At 55.9% G+C, this 20138-nt stretch overlaps 1 protein-coding gene across 4 annotated transcripts in view; it reads right to left on the minus strand.

Moving 5' to 3' along the window:
- Positions 1-20138, minus strand: part of ATP8B2 (ATPase phospholipid transporting 8B2) — a 47658-nt gene that overhangs the window by 14876 nt on the left and 12644 nt on the right. For 3 of the 4 annotated variants that reach the window (XM_036441656.2, XM_045583347.1, XM_045583346.1), the window contains exons 13-28: positions 18930-19138; positions 18062-18105; positions 17598-17763; positions 17304-17492; positions 17058-17173; positions 16809-16973; positions 16609-16720; positions 16367-16472; positions 16091-16238; positions 15739-15922; positions 15379-15602; positions 15031-15114; positions 14467-14712; positions 14194-14332; positions 11064-11194; positions 8986-10889 (exon numbers count right to left, since the gene is read on the minus strand). In XM_036441656.2, the coding sequence (XP_036297549.1) occupies positions 10611-10889; positions 11064-11194; positions 14194-14332; positions 14467-14712; positions 15031-15114; positions 15379-15602; positions 15739-15922; positions 16091-16238; positions 16367-16472; positions 16609-16720; positions 16809-16973; positions 17058-17173; positions 17304-17492; positions 17598-17763; positions 18062-18105; positions 18930-19138 (2542 nt within the window). In that variant the 3' untranslated portion in view covers positions 8986-10610. Of the gene's footprint in view, positions 1-8985; positions 10890-11063; positions 11195-14193; positions 14333-14466; positions 14713-15030; positions 15115-15378; positions 15603-15738; positions 15923-16090; positions 16239-16366; positions 16473-16608; positions 16721-16808; positions 16974-17057; positions 17174-17303; positions 17493-17597; positions 17764-18061; positions 18106-18929; positions 19139-20138 lie in introns of those variants that run through there. The other variant, XM_036441655.2, reaches the window with a different exon arrangement.

The raw sequence follows: 20138 nt of genomic DNA on the forward strand, positions 1-20138 counted from the left end.
GAAATAGACGACTGGCCAAAACAAGTTTGGCTCAGTGGACAGAGTGTTGGCCTGCATACTGAAGGGTCCCAGGTTCGATTCTGGTCAGGGACATGTGCCTGGGTTGCGGGCATGTCCCCAGTGGGGGGTGTGCAGGAGGCAACTGATCGATGTTTCTCTCTAATCAATGTTTCTGGCTCTCTATCTCTCTCTCTTCCTCTCTGTAAAAAATCAATAAAATATATATTTTTAAAAATCATAAAATAAAACAGAGGACTGGCTGAGTGTGCACTAATGCTCCTGCTGAGGCCCGCAGCCAGGACACTGGGGGGCCAGGTCTCTTTCCTCTTAGAAGGAGATTGGTATCGTCTCCTCTGGGAAGTCTGACTAGCCCAAGAGGAGAGACCTAAAGATGCAGGGACGTGGGGATTTCCCCAGCAAACAGTCCTACCCAAAGACAGAACTTCCCTTCAGCGTTTGGTTCTCTCGTTAGATACTTCCTGTCTCCTCCTCCATGGCCTCTCCACCCTGTGCTCTGCCTGGGAAGCTCCCAGACATGGACACCAGGAGCTTCCTGCACACCCCCTACTGGGACGTGCCCGCAACCCAGGCACTAACCACGGAGCCACCGGCCAGAACCAATTGAGCTTTATCTTTTATGAATTTCTGCAAGTCTTTGTCTTTTAATTAGGTCATTTTGTTCTTTATATTTAACTGAATTACTGGTAGATTTGCATTTCCTTCTTTTTTTTTTTTTTTTAAATATATTTTATTCATTTTTTACAGAGAGGAAGGGAGAGAGAGAGCTAGAAACATCGATAACAGAGAAACATCGACCAGCTGCCTCTTGCACACCCCCTACCAGGCATATGCCCGCAACCAACGTACATGCCCCTGACCGGAATCGAACCTGGGACCTTCCAGTCCGCAGACTGATGCTCTACCACTAAGTCAAACTGGTTTCGGCTGCATTTCCTTCTTTTTAAAAAATATATTTTATTGATTTTTACAGAGAGGAAGCGAGAGAGTTAGAGAGTTAAAAACATCAATGAGAGAGAAGCATTCATCAACTGTGTCTCTCTCTCTCTCTCTTCCTCTCCCTTCCCTCCTACTCTCTTTAAAAATCAATGGATCCTAGTAGGGGGGCTTGCAAGATGTAGCCAATGGATGTTTCTCTCTCTCTCTCTCCCTTCCTCTCTCTCTAAAATAAGTAAAAACATTTTTAAAACTTTTTTTTTTTTTTACAGAGAGGAAGAGAGAGGGATAGAGAGTTAGAAATATCAGTGAGAGAGAATCATTGATCAGCTACCTCTTGCACACCTTCACTGGGGATGTGCCCACAACCAAGGTACATGCCCTTGACCAGAATCGAACCTGGGACCCTTCAGTCCGCAGGCCAATGCTCTATCCACTGAGCCAAACTGGTTTCGGCAGTAAAAACATTTTTTAAGAAAAGATAAAAATCGCCCTAACTGATTTGGCTCAGTGGATAGAGCGTCGGCCTGCGGACTGAAAGGTCTCGGGTTCGATTCTGGTCAAGGGCATGTACCTTGGTTTTGGGCACATCCCCAGGGGAAGGTGTGCAGGAGGCAGCTGATATTTCTCTCTCATCAATGTTTCTAGCTCTCTGTCCCTCTCCCTTCCTCTCTGTACAAAATCAATAAAATATATTTTTAAAAAATAAAATAAAAATAAATAAATAAAATATGATTTTTTTTTTACAGAGAAGAAGGGAGAAGGATAAAGAGTTGTACTCCATTGCAACCATCATACTATATCCATCTCCAGAATTCTTTTCATCTTGCAAAACTGAAATTCCAAACCTATGAAACCATGACACCCATTCCTGTCTTCTCCCAGCCTCTGGCAACCACTATTCTACGATCTGTCTCTATGAGTTTTGACTACTTTGGGTTGTTTTTTTGTTTGTTTGTTTTGTTTTGCTTAAATATATATATATATTTTTAAAGATAAAAATCAATGAAAAAATATCCTCAGCTGAGGATTAAAAACAAGAAAGAAAGACCCCTTTAGACTCTCAAAAATTGTTAAGAACACAACTGGATATTCACATATGAAAAGAATGAAGTTAGATCCTTATCTCACATTGCACACAAAAATTAACTAAAAAAATAGAGGAAAGACCTACATTTCAGAGCTGAAACTATGAAAATTATTAGGAGAAAACAAAGGGGTGGATAAACCCCCATGACCCTGGATTGGGCAATTGTTCCTTAATTATGGCACCTGGCCCAAGCAACAAAAGAAAAAATAAACAAGCTGGGCTTCATAAGGATACCATCAGGAGTGCAATGACAATGCACACAATGGGAGAAAATATTTGTAAATCTTATGTCTGACTAAGGGCCGGTATCCAGAACACATAAAGAACTCTTACAACTAGCCGAGACCGGCCGGGACCGGTTTGGCTCAATGGATAGAGCGTTGGCTTGGGGACTGAAGGGTCCTGGGTTCGATTTCGGTCAAGGGCATGTACCTTGGTTGCGGGCATATCCCCAGTAAGGGGTGTGCAAGAGGCAGCTGATCGATGACTCTCATAGATGTTTCTAACTCTCTATCCCTTTCCCTTCCTCTGTGTACAAAATCAATAAAATAAGTATTTTTTTATTTTATTTTATTTAATATATTTTATTGATTTTTTACAGAGAGGAAGAGAGAGGGATAGAGAGTTAGAAACATCCATGAGAGAGAGTCATCGATCAGCTGCCTCTTGCACACCCCCTACTGGGGATGTGCCCGCAACCAACGTACATGCCCTTCACCGGAATCGAACCTGGGACCCTTCAGTCCGCAGACCAACGCTCTACCGCTGAGCCAAACCGGTTTCGGCAAATATGTATTTTTTTTAAAAAGAACTCTTACAACTAAAAATAAAAAGGATAAAGATTTAAATATTTCAAAAATATATATATACAAATGGCAAAAACAGCACATGAGCCCGGCCGGTGTGGCTCAGTGCTTGGGCGTTGACCTATGAACCAGGCTACGGCTGGATTCCCAGTGCGGGTGCCGGTAATTAGAGCCCGCACTCACACAACCACAGTCAAGAGGTGACAGATACAGAATGAGTCACCCGCTGCGGCTGCCATGTGACCCACAGCAGCTCCAGCTGGGACCAGGCAAGAGATGCCAGCAGCCCCCTCACAGGGCTGGGAGTCTCAGGAGCAGACAGCCTATAATTCCCTGTGTAAGGAGCACTTCTGTTGGACACAGATTTTCCCATTTATGAATATTATGCCTTTTATTCACTTGTCTATCATTGGCTACACCCAGTGAAGGCCTAGTATCATGGTATTGCATAAGCAACTTTGGACTTCTTGATAAATGGTGCTAGAAGTCCTCACAGTCCAAGGGTCTGTATTCCAAGTCTCCTGCCACTCTTCGTCTCTTAGGTAAGAAAGGTTACTCTCTCCCTCTCCTTTCCTCCCCTCTACTCTCTCTGAAAAGCAACGGAGAAAATATCCTTAGCCCGGCCTGCATGGTTCAGTGGTTAAGTGTCAACTTATGAACTAGGGGTCACTGTTCGATTCCCAGTCAGGGCACATACCCGGGTTTGGACTCCATTCCCAGTAGGGGGCGTGCAGGAGGCAGCCAACCAATGATTCTCTCTCATCATTGATGTTTCTGTCTCTCTCTTCCTCTTTCTTCTCTGAAATAATATATATATATATATTCTCAGGTGAGGATAAAAAAAACTGACACACACTGCTGGTCACTCATTAAAAGCACTGTTTTGGACTCTGGCATTTTCGGCCCAGATAGCTCAAGCCCACTTCCAGGGTCTGAGTGTCCTCAGGCGAGCAGACCCCTCCGTGATGGTGCACACTTGGCCCCCACAGGAGCCAGGAACGGTCCCGGGGTGGGGATGGAGCTGAGTGTCCAATTGTGGGCATGCCTGGCCCCTCACTAGTGCAAACTAGGGAGAGGGGAGAAAATAGGAACAAGAGGAGGGCGGGCCGAGGGCTGGGGAGCTATGGGTGGCGAGTTCTAAACCCAAACGTGGCCTTCTGAGCTGTTTGCAGACATCGCTGTCAAGTAGGAGGGACAGGACATTCTTTTCGTCTGTTCGCCTGATCTAGGATGCCTGCCTCCGTACTGGACACGTGGTACGGGGGCCCCACTTTTTACTGGCCCTGGGCACCCCTGGACGGACGGATGGCTGGAGCACCCTTTCCCCTGCATGCACGTGGTGAAGGCACATGGACATCGTACTGCACAGTGTTCACGGGGACCCTGAGCCAACTTGGCCGAGAACCATGCGGGGAGATTCCGCAGACAATCTGGTGAGACCCAGTGGCCCGTTTCACCGTGCTGGTTCCGGGGCCAGGTCCAGGGCTGGCGTGGGGGTAGACCAGGGGAAGGCTGTCAGGCGGCCGGGGTCTCCCATAGTCTTCCCACACCCTTTCTGTCCCCAGAGAACAGGCTTTCTGCATTTTGAGAGAAAAAACCCACCCTCTCCAGTGAGCACCCCCCCACTCTCATGCATCCCCCCTCCCCCCCTGCAGTTCTCAGGTTCTGCAGAAGCCGCTTCCCTGCAGGGACAGCCACCGCCTTCCGCCTTCCTCCCCCAGGGCGGGCAGCAGGAGCCTGGGTGCTGCTGGCTGCCCTCCAGCGTTGGCCTCCCGCCCCCTGGCGCTCCAGCGGCCAGGCCTGCAGATCCTGGGCCTTGGGCCATGGGCGGCGTGGAAATCAGAGCCTTGGGAATCTTTCTTGGGCCGGACCCAGAGCCCCTGGCACCACAGCCCGCACCCAGGAGGTTCCTGCAGAAGTACCACAGGCCAGGCTGCCAAGAAGGCCGGAGAGTGGGACGCAGAGGGAGTGGGGAGTGGGACGTGGTCTTTTTCTTCCACCCGCCGTCACCCCTCCTTCAGGCCCACATGTAAGTCCTGCTGGGCCCTGGGAGACAGGAGAGGGTCCTGCCCAGGAGGCTCGGCCCGTCCTGCGGTCCCAGCCAGCGTGGGGGGGGGAGGGGGAGACTTCCACAGCCCCCAGCTGTCCCTGCCTCGGAGCTCCCATGTCCGCAGACCAGAGAACTCATTCCTGAAGGAGACGCACCCATCACGGGGACTGGCTGGTTTGTTTATAGACCGTAGGCCCAAGGACATGTTTTGGAAAGATGTCCCTTTCTCACGCCGAGGCGAAGGCCCTGGCTGGGCAGCTAAGGTGGTCAGAGCATCCTCTGGATACACTAAGGTTGCGAGTTGGATCCCCAGTCAGGGTACATACGAGAAGCAACCAATGCACGCATAAGTAACAAGAAGTCAGTGTTCCTTCTCTCTCTCTCCCCCTTGCTTCCCCTGCCTTTCTCTCAAAACACACACACATGCCGAAACCGGTTTGGCTCAGTGGTAGAGCGTCGGTCTGTGGATTGAAGGGTCCCGGGTTCGATTCCGGTCAAGGGCATGTACATTGGTTGCAGGCACATCTCGGGTGGGGGGTGTGCAAGAGGCAGCTGGTCGATGTTTCTCTCTCATCGACGTTTCTAGCTCTCTCTCTCCCTTCCTTTCTGTAAAAAAATCAATAAAATAAAAAATAAAATAAAAAGAAACACATACACACACACACACACACACACACACACAAATAAATAAAAATTAGAAACAAACAGAGATGACGGCTACACTCCCCAGCTGTCTACCAGCTGCTCCCAACCACGCCCTGCGCAGTGGAAACCTCCTGTGGCGAGTGGGAGGGTCAGACAGGTCAGTGCCTCGCACTGGGGTCCGGACACAGGTCTTCAGGACAGGATGCTGAAGACCCCGAGCAACGTCTGCCTGCAGCCAAGCACGGACGGCCTTTTCGTCCGCTGGACACGCAGCTCCCTCTCCTCCCCGCCCCTGACCGCAGGCTGTGGCCCTCCAAGCCCACTCTCCCCCACACAGCGGGGAGACATGGTTCTGGGAACAGAGATAAGGAGAATTCAGCTCCTCCCTTCGGCTGGGGTGCAGGGAGCCTCAGTCGCTGATCCCTCCGGAGCGGAGACCACGGTGCACAGTCCTGGGGCTTTATCAGGGACGCTGCCTCCCTCGCACTGCAGCCGGCGACACAGGAGGCGGCGCAGCGGCCTGCCTGTCTGACCGAGCACCCTGCGCTCTCTCTCCGTGTGCTCCTGCAGGACCAGGGGGTGTGGGATTGTCAAGCCTTTCCGGCAGAAGAATTTCTTTGTCTTGAGCCCCCATCTAAGTGGCTACTCCTTGGGAGCAGAAATATGTCTATCATGACCCTGCCTGGGCCACAGTCACTGGAAAAGGGTGGTCCGGCACAGAGGGATTGGCACAAAATACTCAACGTGGTGAGAAGCAAGGACCTATCACCAGATTCCTCTACCCCGCAAGGCTATTGTTTAGAATTGAAGGCGAGATAAGAACTTCCCAAAGGGCCCGGCCAGCAGTGCTCAGTGGCTGAACATTGACCTATGAACCAGAAGGTCACAGTTCGATTCCTGGTCAGGGCACATGCCTGCGTTGCAGGTTCTGTCCCCAGCCCCAGTCAGAGTGCATGTGGGAGGTAACCAATTGGCAGGTCACTCTTACATCAATGTGTGTGTATTTTCTCTCTCCCTCCCTCCCTTCTATTCTTTCTAAAAATCAATAGAAAAATACCCTCAATTAAGGACGAGGAAAAAAAAGGAAATGGCAACAACTACGTACCTATGAGATGTAAATGGATTAAATGCTCTAATCGAGACCCAAATGGCCCAGTTGGTGTGGCTCAGTGGTTGAGCATCAACCTATGAACCAGGTCACAGTTCAATTTCCAGTCAAGGCACATGCCTGGTTGTGAACCTATTCCCCAGTAGGGGGTGTGCAGGAGGCAGCCAATCAATTACTCTCATCTTTGATGTTTTTCTCTCTCTCCCTCTCCCTTCCTCTTTGAAATTAATAAAAATATATGTTTTAAAATATATTTTATTAATTTTTTACAGAGAGGAAGGAAGATGAATAGTTAGAAACATTGATGAGAGAGAAACATTTATCAGCTGCCTCCTACACCCCTCCATGCTCCACTGGGGATGTCCTGCAACCAAGGTACATGCCCTTGACTGGAATGGAACCTGGGACCCTTTAGTGTGCAGGCCAATGCTCTATCCACTGAGCAAACCAGTTTTAGCTAAAAATATATATATTTTAAAAAATCTTCAGGGGCGGGCTGGAGGGGGGTCAATGAGGGAAAAAAGGGGACATATGTAATACTTTCAACAATATTTATATATACTTAAAAAAAAAAGAAACCTTACTATCTTCGACAGCATGGATAAACCTAGACGGTATTATGTCAAGTGAAGTCAGAGAAAAATATATACTATATGATTTCACTTACGTGTGGCATCTAAAAAACAAAATAGCCCTAGCTGGTTTGGCTCAGTGGACAGAGCATCGGCCTGCGAACTGAAGGGTCCCAGGTTTAATTCCAGTCAAGGGCACGTACCTTGGTTACGGGCACATCCCCAGTGGGGGGGGGGGGGGGATGCAGGAGGCAGCTGACCGATGTTTTTCTCTCATCGATGTTTCTGGCTCTCTCGCCCTCTCCCTTTTCTCTGTAAAAAATCAATAAAATATATATTAAAAATAAATAAACAAAAAACAAAATAAACGAACAAAGGAGAGAGAGAGAGGAGCTCAGAGATACAAAGAACACATGGCTGGGTGCCGGGTTGGGGATGGGGGGTGGAGGACCGGGTGAGACGTGTGAGAGGATTAGGAAGTGCACATGGCATTTACAGAACAATCGTAGGGTGTGACGCACAGCGTGAGGAATGCAGTCAATAACTTAACTGGTATCGTGCCAGGGGTGCAAGACCATGGAGAGGGAGCACTTCGTAAGTTATATAAATGTCTGACATGCTATTCGCTTGGAACTAATACAGTATTAAGTGCCAACTGTAATTGCAATTTTGTTTTAATTAAAAAAAAAAAAAAAAAGCCAGCGGGAGGACAGAGTTTGGTGGCCAACCAAGTCCAATGGCTAAGGGATCGCAAGATGAGACCTGCAGTCTCCACGGGGCACGGCCACGTGAAGGTACAAGGTGATTCCACTGGAAGCTCAGAGGAAGCATCTCGTACAGAGATGGAAGAAAAAAGCGTCCAGAAGTGGCCCTGAGCATAAGTAATGCTGCCCCCCGCTGGCTGTCACAGCTCCGTGGCTGAGCCTCGGCCCGTGCACCAGGCCATGGTTTCATCTGAGTCAGGGCACACGCCCGGGTTGCGGGCTCCTTTCCCAGTAGGGAGTGTGCAGGAGGCAGCAGATGATGTTTTTGTCCCTCTCTCCATCTCCCTCTCTGAAATCAATGAAAAGGCATTTTTAGCCGAGACCGGTTTGGCTCAATGGGTAGAGCGTTGGCTTGGGGACTGAAGGGTCCCGGGTTCGGTTCCGGTCAAGGGCATGTACCTTGGTTGCGGGCGTATCCCCAGTGGGGGGTGTGCAAGAGGCAGCTGATCGATGACTCTCTCCCATCGATGTTTCTAACTCTCTATCTCTCTCCCTTCCTCGCTGTACAAAATCAATAAAATATATAAAAAAAAAAAAAAAGGCATTTTTACAACTTTTTTCTGCAGGCTTGCTTATCATAGTTAGGTCCCTTGATATTCACGTCTATGAAAAGCCAGGAAGATGTGAGTCTGTGAGGCTGATACTAATGGATGAGGTATGAGGGACAAGCAGAAACAAACAAACGGAAACCAAAAATATTTACCTGGTACTTCCCCTGCACACACCCGCCCACTTGGCAGGAATTACAAGGGACAGGTCAGCTTGTTTTTGAAAAAGGGACCAGGTCAAGGTCCTAGGCACAAACACACAGTCCCTGTGACACGCCTCTCGGCCCGCCCACCGCCCCGGCTTCCAGCTGAACCCATCGGGGAGGTGTGCTGACAGAGGGGCTCCCCCGCCAGACCTCCCCACCCTGTCCCCTCTGAGAAAGGGTCTCTCTCTTCCCTTTGACCATGTCTCAATTCACCATCAGAAAAGAAACAAATCAGACATTTCTCAGAAACTGAGATTTTATAAAAAGGCATCTTTCTCTTATATCCATAAAATGATATAATTTTTTCCAAGTATAGAAATGTGTCATAAATTATACAGAATGCTCCTTAATTACAGTTCAATGCAACTTGGTACTTTCCTCCCTCCCTAAAAAATGAGAGAGAACCAAAAAAATAATATATAACTGTATACATATATATATATAGATTTGTATTTATATTTATATAATAGACAAACCAAATATGAAAAAAAATCGTTTCCTCTTTGGTATAAAAATCAGACTCTCACCTCGAGACGCACAGACAGACGATGTTGGGTTTGTAAACTGCGTGGCCCCAAGGGCTTTCCCTGTCAGCTTTCCCTCCCCCCTCGGAGGCCACCCGCCCTGCCTCACCGCAGCCCACTCACAGCGCCAGGGGGCTCCACCCGCTGGAATGTTCCAGATTCCCGTACCCCACACCCAGTGCCCACTCTTCCTGAGGACCTCCACCAAGATGAGGAAAGGTTCCTCCACGAACAGAGGAAGGAGGTTGCTGAGGCTCCTGCCAGGCCCGTCTGGACCATCGTGTGGCCTCCACACACACACACACCCCCCCCCCCCCCCCACCTCCCAGGGGCCTGGCTGGGGGTGGGGCCCGTTTACCAGGAGGAAGAGGCAAAGGCCAGCTTCCCCTTTCGGGCCACCTGGGGTGCAGGTGCAGGAGAAGGCCAGAGGAGGAGGGAGGAGGGAGCCCGAAGGGACCCTGCTAATGGACTTGAGTCTACATCGAAAACGAAACAAGACCTTTTTTCAGGACTAAATTTCACCCCCAGCTTTTGGTCAGAGAATGACTGGGCCACATTCCAGCAGGACGTACGGACACCAGGAGCTGACCTGCTGACCTGCGTGTGCGGTGGGGGAGAGGAAGGAACCAGACCCTCCTTTATTCTCTGCCCCCCCCACCCAACAGGCACCGCCATCCCCATCCGCCTCACTGCCCCTCGGCCCCCGAGGGCCACCTACCAGCAGCCAGGGGTGGGCACCTGCGGGTGCCAGCCTCCTCTTTCCCAGGGGGGTTAAGACACCGACCATAACACAGACGTCACTCAGAGGCCTCCTCCACAAGCCAAATAAAAAGGACAAAACCAAACTGGACACAAACACAAACCAAGGAGAGACATACCCGACGTGAGGGCCAGCAGGCCTCTGGCTTCCCGGTGATACATTCTCATGTGATTGGGGATGAGGCCTCGGGGCCCCGGGGACGGGGAGTAGAAAAATACAGAGACGAGTCTCCCTGCGGTTCCCAGGCAGCGGGGGCAGACCCGTCTCACAGTTTCTTCTTCTGTTTTTGGTTCCACATCTGGTCCCCCACGGGGGCTGGTTCCAGATGGCCAAGCCCCTACTCTGCTCGAGGCCTGTGCCCTCCACCTCCCAGCTACGGGAGGCCCCGGCGGGGAAGGTCCCAGACGCTCCTGATGGGGCCGCAGGGCAGAGTCCACCAGGGAGACGCCGGGAAAGGCAAGCGAAGGGCCCGCGGCTCTCAGACCCGGGCCTCTGGCGGCCGGCCGGCCCGTGCGCTGATCGGCAGGGGCGCGCAGGCGCTCTCATGGCGCGGAGGCGCTCTCACGGCGCGCAGGGCCCGGCCTCACCCCTTGAGGGGCTTGTCGGCGCCCCCGCCGGGGCTGCCGGCGCCGTCGCTCTTCTTCCTGCGCAGGCTCTCGATCCAGCCGGAGCTGGAGCGCGCGGTGAAGCTGGAGAGCGCCAGCGAGCTGAGCCGCATGTTCTTGCCGGACATGATGAGCTCCCCGAAGCCCTCCTGGTGGGAGAAGGCGTAGCCGGAGCGCCGGGACCCCGCGCGGCCCACCCGCCGCATGCAGCGGTGCTGGGCCTTCTGCTTCCTCCGCACCAGCTGCGTGTAGCGGACCTGGGGGAGCACGGGGGGAGGGGCCGTCAGGGCGGCTGCGTCAGACACCCCCTCCCCCGATGGGACCCGGAGCCCCCGGACAGGGCAGCACGGGGACCACCAACAGGAGGCGCGGGGCCCAGGGCGGCGGCGGCGAGGGTTCCAGCCGGAGGGGCCTCAGGCGCCCGCTCTCACCGTGTCGGAGAGGTCGGGCCGCAGGCTGAGCTTGAGGAACCGGAAAGCGACCACAGGCAGGATGCAGACGACTGTGGTGAGCGCGATGGTCAGCCACACGGCGGGCTGGGCCAGGGTGTTCTGTGCGTTCCCTGAGGAGGCAGAGGCGTCACAGGGGCACAGCTCCCCATTACCACTCCTGGCAGCCCCCTCCCCCAGCCTCACAACCCGTCCGTCATCCTGGCTCCGCTCCTCCCTGCTCCGCATAGAAGTATCTCCGAATGTGACCCAGCTCCACACTCCCCCAGAACGCCAGGCCTGTTCACTCATCGCCTCAGGTGACTTCTCTGAATGTCCGACCGGCATCTCATCCCTAACGGCCACAGTGAGCTCTTGTGCCCTCCACCCAACCTGCCCCCCGACCCCACTCCAGTCCGCGGCCATCACTACAGCGCTGAGCCACCTCGGGCTTTCTCTCCAGCTGCTCGTCCAATCCGTTGGCTCTATTCCCACCATGGCAATCCTATGGCATTCGGCCCCGTCCGCTTACTGCAGCCACCACTGCTCTCCCCGGGGTGACTGCTAGAGCACCTTTCCCTCCACACTTCATCACCCAAAAGCAGCAAGTGTGATCCTTTAAAACCACAAGTCAGTTTATGACAATTCCCTGCTCAACGCCTCTCAGGGCTTCTTCTCACGTTTAAGTTAAAATGCAAAGTCCTTACTTGGACCTACACACACACTCTCTCTCTCTCTCTCTCTCTCTCTCTCTCTCACACACACACACACACACACACACACAAACACACACACACACTCTCTCTCTCACACACACACACACTCTCTCTCTCTCACACACACACACACACACACACACACACACACACTCTCTCTCTCTCACACACACACACACACTCTCTCTCCCTCTCTCTCACACACACACGCGCGCGCACTCCCCTGCCAGGCCCTCCCTGCGGGCCCCCATGCGGCTTCTGTCTCACTGCTTCTGCTTCCTGGAGCATTCCTTCCCTTTATTCAGATTTCTCTGCGCCAACGGCCCTTCCTCAGAGGAAGGGTGACTGTTCTCACCCCTCTCTACCCTACTTGGTGTTTCTGTGTAGCTCCAAACAGTGTATCTATTAACTTATAGGCTGTCTTTCTCGCTGAAACAGGGAACCCGCTGTTTGTTAACGGCGGCATGCCCAGCATCCAGCACAGGGGGGACCTTAGGAGGGCTGACCGAAGGCCCACAGGACGACTAAGTGAAAAGATCTAGAGAAAATGCCAAAAGCACAAATACATCTCTCCCCTCAAGCCCCCCAACAGCCCCGCCATGTGCCTCCCACCATGGCCACCTCGTCACCAGTGTGAACAGCCGTCCCCTCAGTCCCTGCCCAGGTTTCCTCACTGGCCATCACTGCCAGAGTCATCTTTCTGAAGTGATCCTTTGCTGCCATTCCCCCTCTGTCCTCAAAAGACAAGCAGCCCTGGCCGGTGTGGCTCAGTGGATACAGTGTTGGCCTGGGGATCGAAGGCTTCCAGCTCTGGCTCCCAATATGGACATGTATTTCGCTGCAGGCTCCTCCCCAGCCAGGCCCTGGGCAGGAGGCAACCAATCAGTGTTTCTCTCACATCAATATTTCTGTCTGTCCTTCCTTCTCTCTCTAAAAATTGATGGGAGCCGAAACCGGTTTGGCTCAGTGAATAGTGTCAGTCTGCGGATTGAAGGGTCCAGGGTTCGATTCCGGTCAAGGGCATGTACCTTGGTTGCAGGCACATCCCCTATGGGGTGTTTGCAAGAGGCAGCTGATCGATGTCTCTCTCTCATCAATGTTTCTAGCCCTCTATCCCTCTCTCTTCCTCTCTGCAAAAAATCAATAAAATATATTTTAAAAAATAAAATAAAAAATAAAAATTGATGGGAAAATATCCTCAGGTGAGAATTAAAAATAATAATTATTATTATTATAATTTAAGAAGAAGGAAAAAAAAAAGATCCTTGGCAAGTCAGATGCCAACCTGACAGCCTGGCATCCTGACGCCTCGAATGCTCGACCTTCCGCGGCCTCTCCCCCTCGGTTCATCCGGCGCCACCCTGGCTGGGGCGCTCTCCGGGCCCTAGGAACAAGCGGCCCTTTCACACTTCCAGCTCCCTGACCTGGAACCTGACGCCGTCCTGGCGCCATCACAGCACCTCCTGTGTGGGCCTCTCCCTGACCACCCCCCTGCACTCACTCTGCTGGCCACCCCCCTGCACTCACTCTGCTGGCCACCCCCCTGCACTCACTCTGCTGGCCCCCCCCCTGCACTCACTCTGCTGGCCACCCCCCTGCACTCACTCTGCTGACCACCCCCCTGCACTTACTCTGCTGGCCACCCCCCTGCACTCACTCTGCTGGCCACCCCCCTGCACTCACTCTGCTGGCCACCCCCCTGCACTCACTCTGCTGGCCACCCCCCTGCACTCACTCTGCTGGCCACCCCCCTGCACTCACTCTGCTGACCACCCCCCTGCACTCACTCTGCTGGCCACCCCCCTTGCACTCACTCTGCTGGCCACCCCCCTGCACTCACTCTGCTGACCACCCCCCTGCACTCACTCTGCTGACCACCCCCCTGCACTCACTCTGCTGACCACCCCCCTGCACTCACTCTGCTGGCCACCCCCCTGCACTCACTCTGCTGGCCACCCCCCTGCACTCACTCTGCTGGCCACCCCCCTGCACTCACTCTGCTGACCACCCCCCTGCACTCACTCTGCTGGCCACCTCCCTGCACTCACTCTGCTGGCCACCCCCCTGCACTCACTCTGCTGGCCACCCCCCTGCACTCACTCTGCTGGCCACCCCCCTGCACTCACTCTGCTGACCACCCCCCTGCACTCACTCTGCTGGCCACCCCCCTGCACTCACTCTGCTGGCTACGTGCCGGCCAGCCCTCGCCCTCCTCTGGGCCCGACCGCGGACAGCCTCGCAGGGCTGCTCTTCACTCTCACAGACATGGGAGCCGCCGAGGGCAGCACCGGGTCGGACACACCCAGCCTCCCCCAGAACTCCCGGCACCTGAGGAGCACCGAGTGAATGCTCGCGGAGCGCAGACCGGCCACCTGCCCCGCTAGTCCCAGGACAGTGGTGACACCCCAGAGACTCACCCACAAACCGGAACTGGTTGGGAAACATGTCGAAGAGCCCATTGCTGTGCATGGCGAAGAGAATGGCAAAGTACACAGCCACGCTGCCCCAGATGAAGAAGTGGTTGATGGCCGTCCAGTAGCCCGTATCCAGCCCGATCTGCAACAAGCAGGACTGTCAGGGCGGAAGGAACCGGCACCCCGAAACCCGCCCCTCCCCAGAAACAGAACGGCGGTGCCCAGGGAGGCCCCAGGACAGGAGGGCCTCCTTCCAGAGGGGAGGGCGGTTCCGACCTGCACGCTGACCACGATGACCAGCGACGTGGCCACGGTGACGGCGAAGGACTGGTAGTCGGCCAGCTGGGTGCCGTCGTCCCGGGTGGCCTCGGCGAACACGCCGTAGGGGACGAAGAACAGGAGGACCGAGGTGTAGATGCCCTGCGCGATGCAGATGAAGAACTCCCGCTTGTTGAAGAGCAGGTTCAGCTGGCCCGGCTCGTACAGCTTAGGGTACTCCATGCTCCGCTGCTCGGGCACGTCCTGTGCGGGGAGGACCAGGGCACACCCGGGGCCTCAGAAGCGGCCGCTCTGACTCAGGCAGCCCCTGTCCCTGCCTCCTCCTTCCTAAATTCTTTGACACTAGATCGAACTTCCAGCCAACTGCCCCCAATCATCTTTGCTCAGCCTCCCAGGGGAGTTACAGTCAGCGGTGGCTGAGAGGAAGAGCACCCTGCCGGCTGGGAAAGGCCGTCCCAGGGGCCACAGGTAGAGGGCACAAGCCCCGCCCACCACTGCAGCGTGCCTCCTGCACAGAAATGTCTTCTCCCCATCCTGCCTGATCATCAGCCCCCCACATACCTGATCGAAGACCCCCATGGCCAGGACTGGGAGGGAGGTATACACGATGTTGTAAAGGGTAATGAAATACTGGTCGTAGACAGTCTGGGAAGAAAACGGAGGGAGAGAGAAGAAAGAACATGCAGCCTTCCTTCACGACAAATCAGGTGGAGGAAAATGGCAGTGTGGCGTATACAGAGCCCCAAGGAATTTTCTGGAAGTCTCGCCCACTCCTTCAACAAGCATTTTTTAAATGCATGAACCAGACAAAAGCCAGGCCTGAAGGGATGGGGCTTTGACCAGAAGAGACATGATCTCTGCCTTAAGGAATGTTCAGACGGACAAGCCAGGGGACTGGGAGCTCCCTACCTGGGCTGAGAAGCCGCAGAAAAAGCCAAACCAGAAGTGGACCATGGTGAAAGCAAAGTTCTTGTAGAAGAAATAGCAGAGGAACTTGCACATGCGCAGGTAGGACCAGCGCCCGTGCACCAGCAGGAGGCGCTGCAGGAACTTGAACTGGGAGAAGGAGTAGTCGGAGGCGAGGACCGCCTGGATGCCTTCTTGCCCGCTGATGCCCACCCCGATGTGAGCCGCTGCAGAGACAAGAGGGGACACGGGGGTGAAGGTGCCCACACGCCTGAGAACCCCACCAACACAGAGCCCCGTCCCCCTTCATCCTCCCTGGTTCCCAACCCTCAGGGGCCCCTCCCTCCGTCCCCTGACGCTCACTTTTGATCATGCTGACGTCGTTGGCCCCGTCCCCGATGGCCAGGGTCACAGCCTTCTTGTACTTCTTCACCAGCTCCACCACCTGCGCCTTCTGCAGGGGGGTCACCCGGCAGCAGATGACCGCTTTGCAGGCGCAGGCCGTCTCCAAAAACTCCAGCTCCATGTCGGCCTCCAAGGCGTGGGCCTGCGACACAGAGAGCCCTGAGAGGCCCCGGCTACCCAGGAGAGACCTGGGAGCCAGCCCGCCGGCCCCCTGGAGTGAGGGGAGTCAGAACCAGGTAAGACACGAAGGCCATGCGGAGAGGACGCCCTCTGGGAAAACACTGCCCAAACCCAGGAGGGCGACACTCACCAGGCTGTGCCCGTTGATGACCAGAGCATACTCCCCAGCGACCGCCGCCTCCAGCACAGACGTGAGCTTGGGAGAAGAGGGGCTCTCATGGCAGGTGAAGCCGTTGCCCACGGTGCGGGACGGGTCCACCATCTTCTCCCGCGCCTTCCTGGGAAGGGATAATGGAACCGTGGTCTCCCCGGACGGGAGCCGGGATTCCAGCCCAACCAGGGCCCAGGAGGCCCTGCCCGGCCTAGGTTCACCGCCCGGAGCACCCGCAAGCACGGGCCCGGTTACCTGAGCTCCTCCCGCACCTCCAGGACAGTGTGGCCGGTGACCACGAACACCTCGGACATGTCGTCCGTCAGCATCTTGCAGGAGTAGCCGATGTTCACAGCCGTCTCTACCAAGAGAGAACGCAGGAGCTACGGGCAGGCCCCCAACAAAGTCAGCGCCTCTCCTGCCGGACGCACGGGGCTCATGCAGGACCCGAGGGGGCCGCCGTCCGGGCAACGGCCTCTGCCCCGCCGGCCGCTCACCTTGCTTGTCTCCCGTGAGCACCCAGATCTTGATGTTGGCCAGCGTCAGGAGGGCGATGGTCTCCGGAACCCCCTGCTGCAGCTTGTCCTCGATGGCCGTCGCGCCCAGCAGCTGCAACACCACAAGGGCCCCTGGCACGCGCGTCCCGGACCCGAGCCTCCCTCCCTCCCTCGCCCGCGGTCCGCACCGCAGCCCGTACCGTCATGTCGCTCTCGATCTCCTCGTACACGCTGGCCAGCCGGTCCTCCCGGCTGTCCTGGGCCAGGCTGGCCTGCAGCCGCCTGTCAGCCCACTCCTCGTAGTGCTCTTCATCCAGGTCCTTGTAGGCCAGCACCAGGGTCCTCAGCCCCTCCCCGGCGTACTCCTGGGGGCAGAGGCAAGAGTCACCCCCGCCCCCGCCCTCCGCACCGAGAGCAGCGGAGCGCGGGTCCCCCTCCCTCACACCTACATTCAGGTGGTCCGTGGTGCTGGCGAGCAGCTCCGGGGCGGAGGGGTGGAGCCGGTCCAGCAGGATGGTGTCCGCCCCTTTGCAGTAGAGGCGGATCTTGCCCTCCGGGTTCCGCACTGAGGGAGGAGGGGAGAGAGGTTGGTGAAGACCCCAACGTCGCCATAGCAACAAGCTTCACCCTGCACCCCTCACCCCTCCCACGTGTGCACGCTGCCCCGCGCCCCCCAGCGCCCCGCCGGGCCTCACCGATGACCGACATCCGCTTCCGGATGTTGTTGAAGTCCAGGATGGCCAGCAGCTGGTAGGTGACGGCCGTGCCCAGCTCGTGGACAGTGATGGTCTTGGGGGTGCGGGAGCGGAACACGAAACCGAAGTTGCGGGCAGCGGTGACCAGCGCCCCCTCGTCCGGGGACTGGGCCTTGTAGAACAGCTCCCCTGGGCGGAGGGACACACGTGGACAAGTGGCCATGCTCTCAGCCGTGCGTCCCACCCCGGGCCCGAGCCAGGCAGGCGAGCGCGCCAGCCAGCCCTGCGGCTCACCTTCGCTCTTTTCTTCCGACATGACCGTGTGGCACAGCGAGAGGAGGCGGAAGAACTCGTGCACGTGGGGGTTCCCCATCTTAACGGCTTCCAAGAGGGTGGGGTCCCAAAATAAGAACTTCTGGTCGGCCAGAGGGTTGAAGGAGAAGTCGACGGGCTCAGGCCTCTGTGGCAGGTGAGGGGGCAATCAAGAAAGAGTGGGTCACCAGGCAGTGCCCCAGGAGAGTGCTGTCCCCCCCGATAGTTCCTGCCCTTCTGACTCTCAGGAGGAGAGCCCACATCCTGTCCACTGCGGACCTCCAAGTTCCCAGCTCAGCTCCCACCTCTTCCCTGAAATACCCGTTTCTCCACGCAGCTCCCGCCTCCCGACCAGAGAACACATGGCTGCTGACTACACCGGCTGCTCCCGGGGGCCCTGCTTCACTGGCCAACAGGACACAGACGCACTGCGGGGCTGCACCTACCTCTCCCACCTCGGCCTTGTGTCCCAGGACATCGAACACGTCACCTACAGCCAGGACGGAGAAGCAACATCAGCGCTGGCGTCCCTGAGAGCAAGGGGAGAAGCCCCCCCGCCCCAGGCACCTGAAACCCACAACCCCATCTGTGAGCAAATCTCACACCGGTTCACACGGCTGACCCAGAGGACAGGCGGCAATAGGTACCTGGGAGCCTCGAAACCCCAGGCCTAAAAGGCACGGCACCCGCTGCTCCCCATCCCGTCCCTGGGTCCTGCCCCCACCGCATGCCCCCCAGGGCAGCTCCTGTTTTACAGCCCCCTGCCCCCCCCCCCCCCAGCCTCCTGGGTGCCTCTCACCCTTCAGGCCTACACAGCAGACAAGGCCTCGGGCCTGAGTTAGTGCAGAAAGCAGTTATAGGAACTCCCTCTGCATAACAGTCAGACATCACACCCCCTGCCCAAGCCGTCCTGGCAGCTCAGCCGCAGGCCCCGCCACAGGCCACACTGAAGACACGGTCACTCCAGAGACTCACAGGCCCCTGAACAGCAGCACAGGGTGAGCCCGGCACTCCACGGGGCAGCCCAGATCCAACCCGGCAGGACGCCCCGCGGCCAGGACCTCAGGCCTCACTGCAAACCGGTGCTCCCCCCTTGCCCGGAGCCGAGGCCGAGGGAGAGGTCGGCAGACGGGAGGGAAGCACTGTCAGCGTCTGCTTCCTGACGGGGGACCCGGAGTGGACCCTTTCAAGCCCCCCCCCCCCGTCGGACCCCAGGAGGAAAGAACTAGGAACCCAGATGTCGGGACGGCCGTGGGGGCCCCGGGACCACACTCCCGCCAGGCGAGAGGGAACCCGGCCGGCGGCGCCACGCACCGTAGCTGCGGCCGTGCACGGAGCACTTGTTGAAGACCATGATGTTCTGGGTGAGGGTGCCCGTCTTGTCGGAGAAGATGTACTCCACCTGGCCCAGCTCCTCGTTCAGCGTGGTGGTGCGGGCCTCGGCCGGCGTCCGCTTCTTGGCGCAGAACATCTTCTTGTCCCAGTTGATGAAGTAGCTGTGGCCCAGGCGGATGACCTCCACGCTGCACGGGAGACAGGGGTGAGGCTGGCGGGAAAGGCGCAGGGGCCCCGCACGGCCCTCTCTGCGGGCACTCCGGCTGGGGAGGAGGGAGAGCGGTGGCACCTGGGCACCCCTTGGCGGGGCCGGGGAAGGAGAGCCAGCAGAGGAAGTCCCTGACCCGACCCTCCGGTGCGCGCCAGACAAAGGTGCAAAGGGTCCGGGCAGGTGGGGCAGACGGCACGGGCAGAGGAGGAAGAGGGGCTGGAGACAAGGCATTCGGCCAGTTCTTACCTCAGGGCTAATAATACAGAAACCATGCAGAGAAAACAAGAGAAAGTGCGAGAGGCGAGGGAGAGAGAAAAAAGAGCGGTAATGAGGGCGCTGCACAGGCCGCGGCACTGGGGCCTCGGCGGCGGGAGAGGAGACCGAGGGCGCCCAGCCCGCCCCTCCCCGGCCACACACAGCTGACCCTGCCGCCTGGCCCAGGGCTCCACCTGTCCCGACACCGTGGCTTTCGGAAAGAACAGGAAGCCAAAACCGGTTTGGCTCAGTGCATAGAGTGTCGGCCAGCGGACTGAAAGGTCCCGGGTTCGATTCTGGTCAAGGGCATGTACCTTGGTTGTGGGTACATCCCCGGTAGGGGGCTTGCAGGAGGCAACTGATTGATGATTCTCTCATCAATGTTTCTAACTATCTCTCTCCCTTCCTCTCTGTAAAAAATCAATTAAAAAAAATATATATATAAAAGAGCACAACAGATTATCTAATCTTTAAAAAAAATCAATAAAATATATTAAAAAGTAAACAAGTACTGAAGAATCAGAGTTACAGTGGCAGTGATGGACATGCTCCCACCGAAATCTGTAAGGTAATTTTCGATATTTAGGCTATTTCCCAGTCAGTGCCTTAGATCATGGCATCCCGATGAAGAAGGCAGACCAGGTATTGTCATTCCCGTTTTAAGCGAGAAGACTGAGGCCTCAGTGACTGTGGGCTTACCCTGGCCACGTAGCTGAGGAGAA

Source organism: Pipistrellus kuhlii, unplaced genomic scaffold (genome assembly GCF_014108245.1).
Source record: "Pipistrellus kuhlii isolate mPipKuh1 unplaced genomic scaffold, mPipKuh1.p scaffold_m20_p_18, whole genome shotgun sequence".
NCBI lineage: Eukaryota > Metazoa > Chordata > Mammalia > Chiroptera > Vespertilionidae > Pipistrellus > Pipistrellus kuhlii.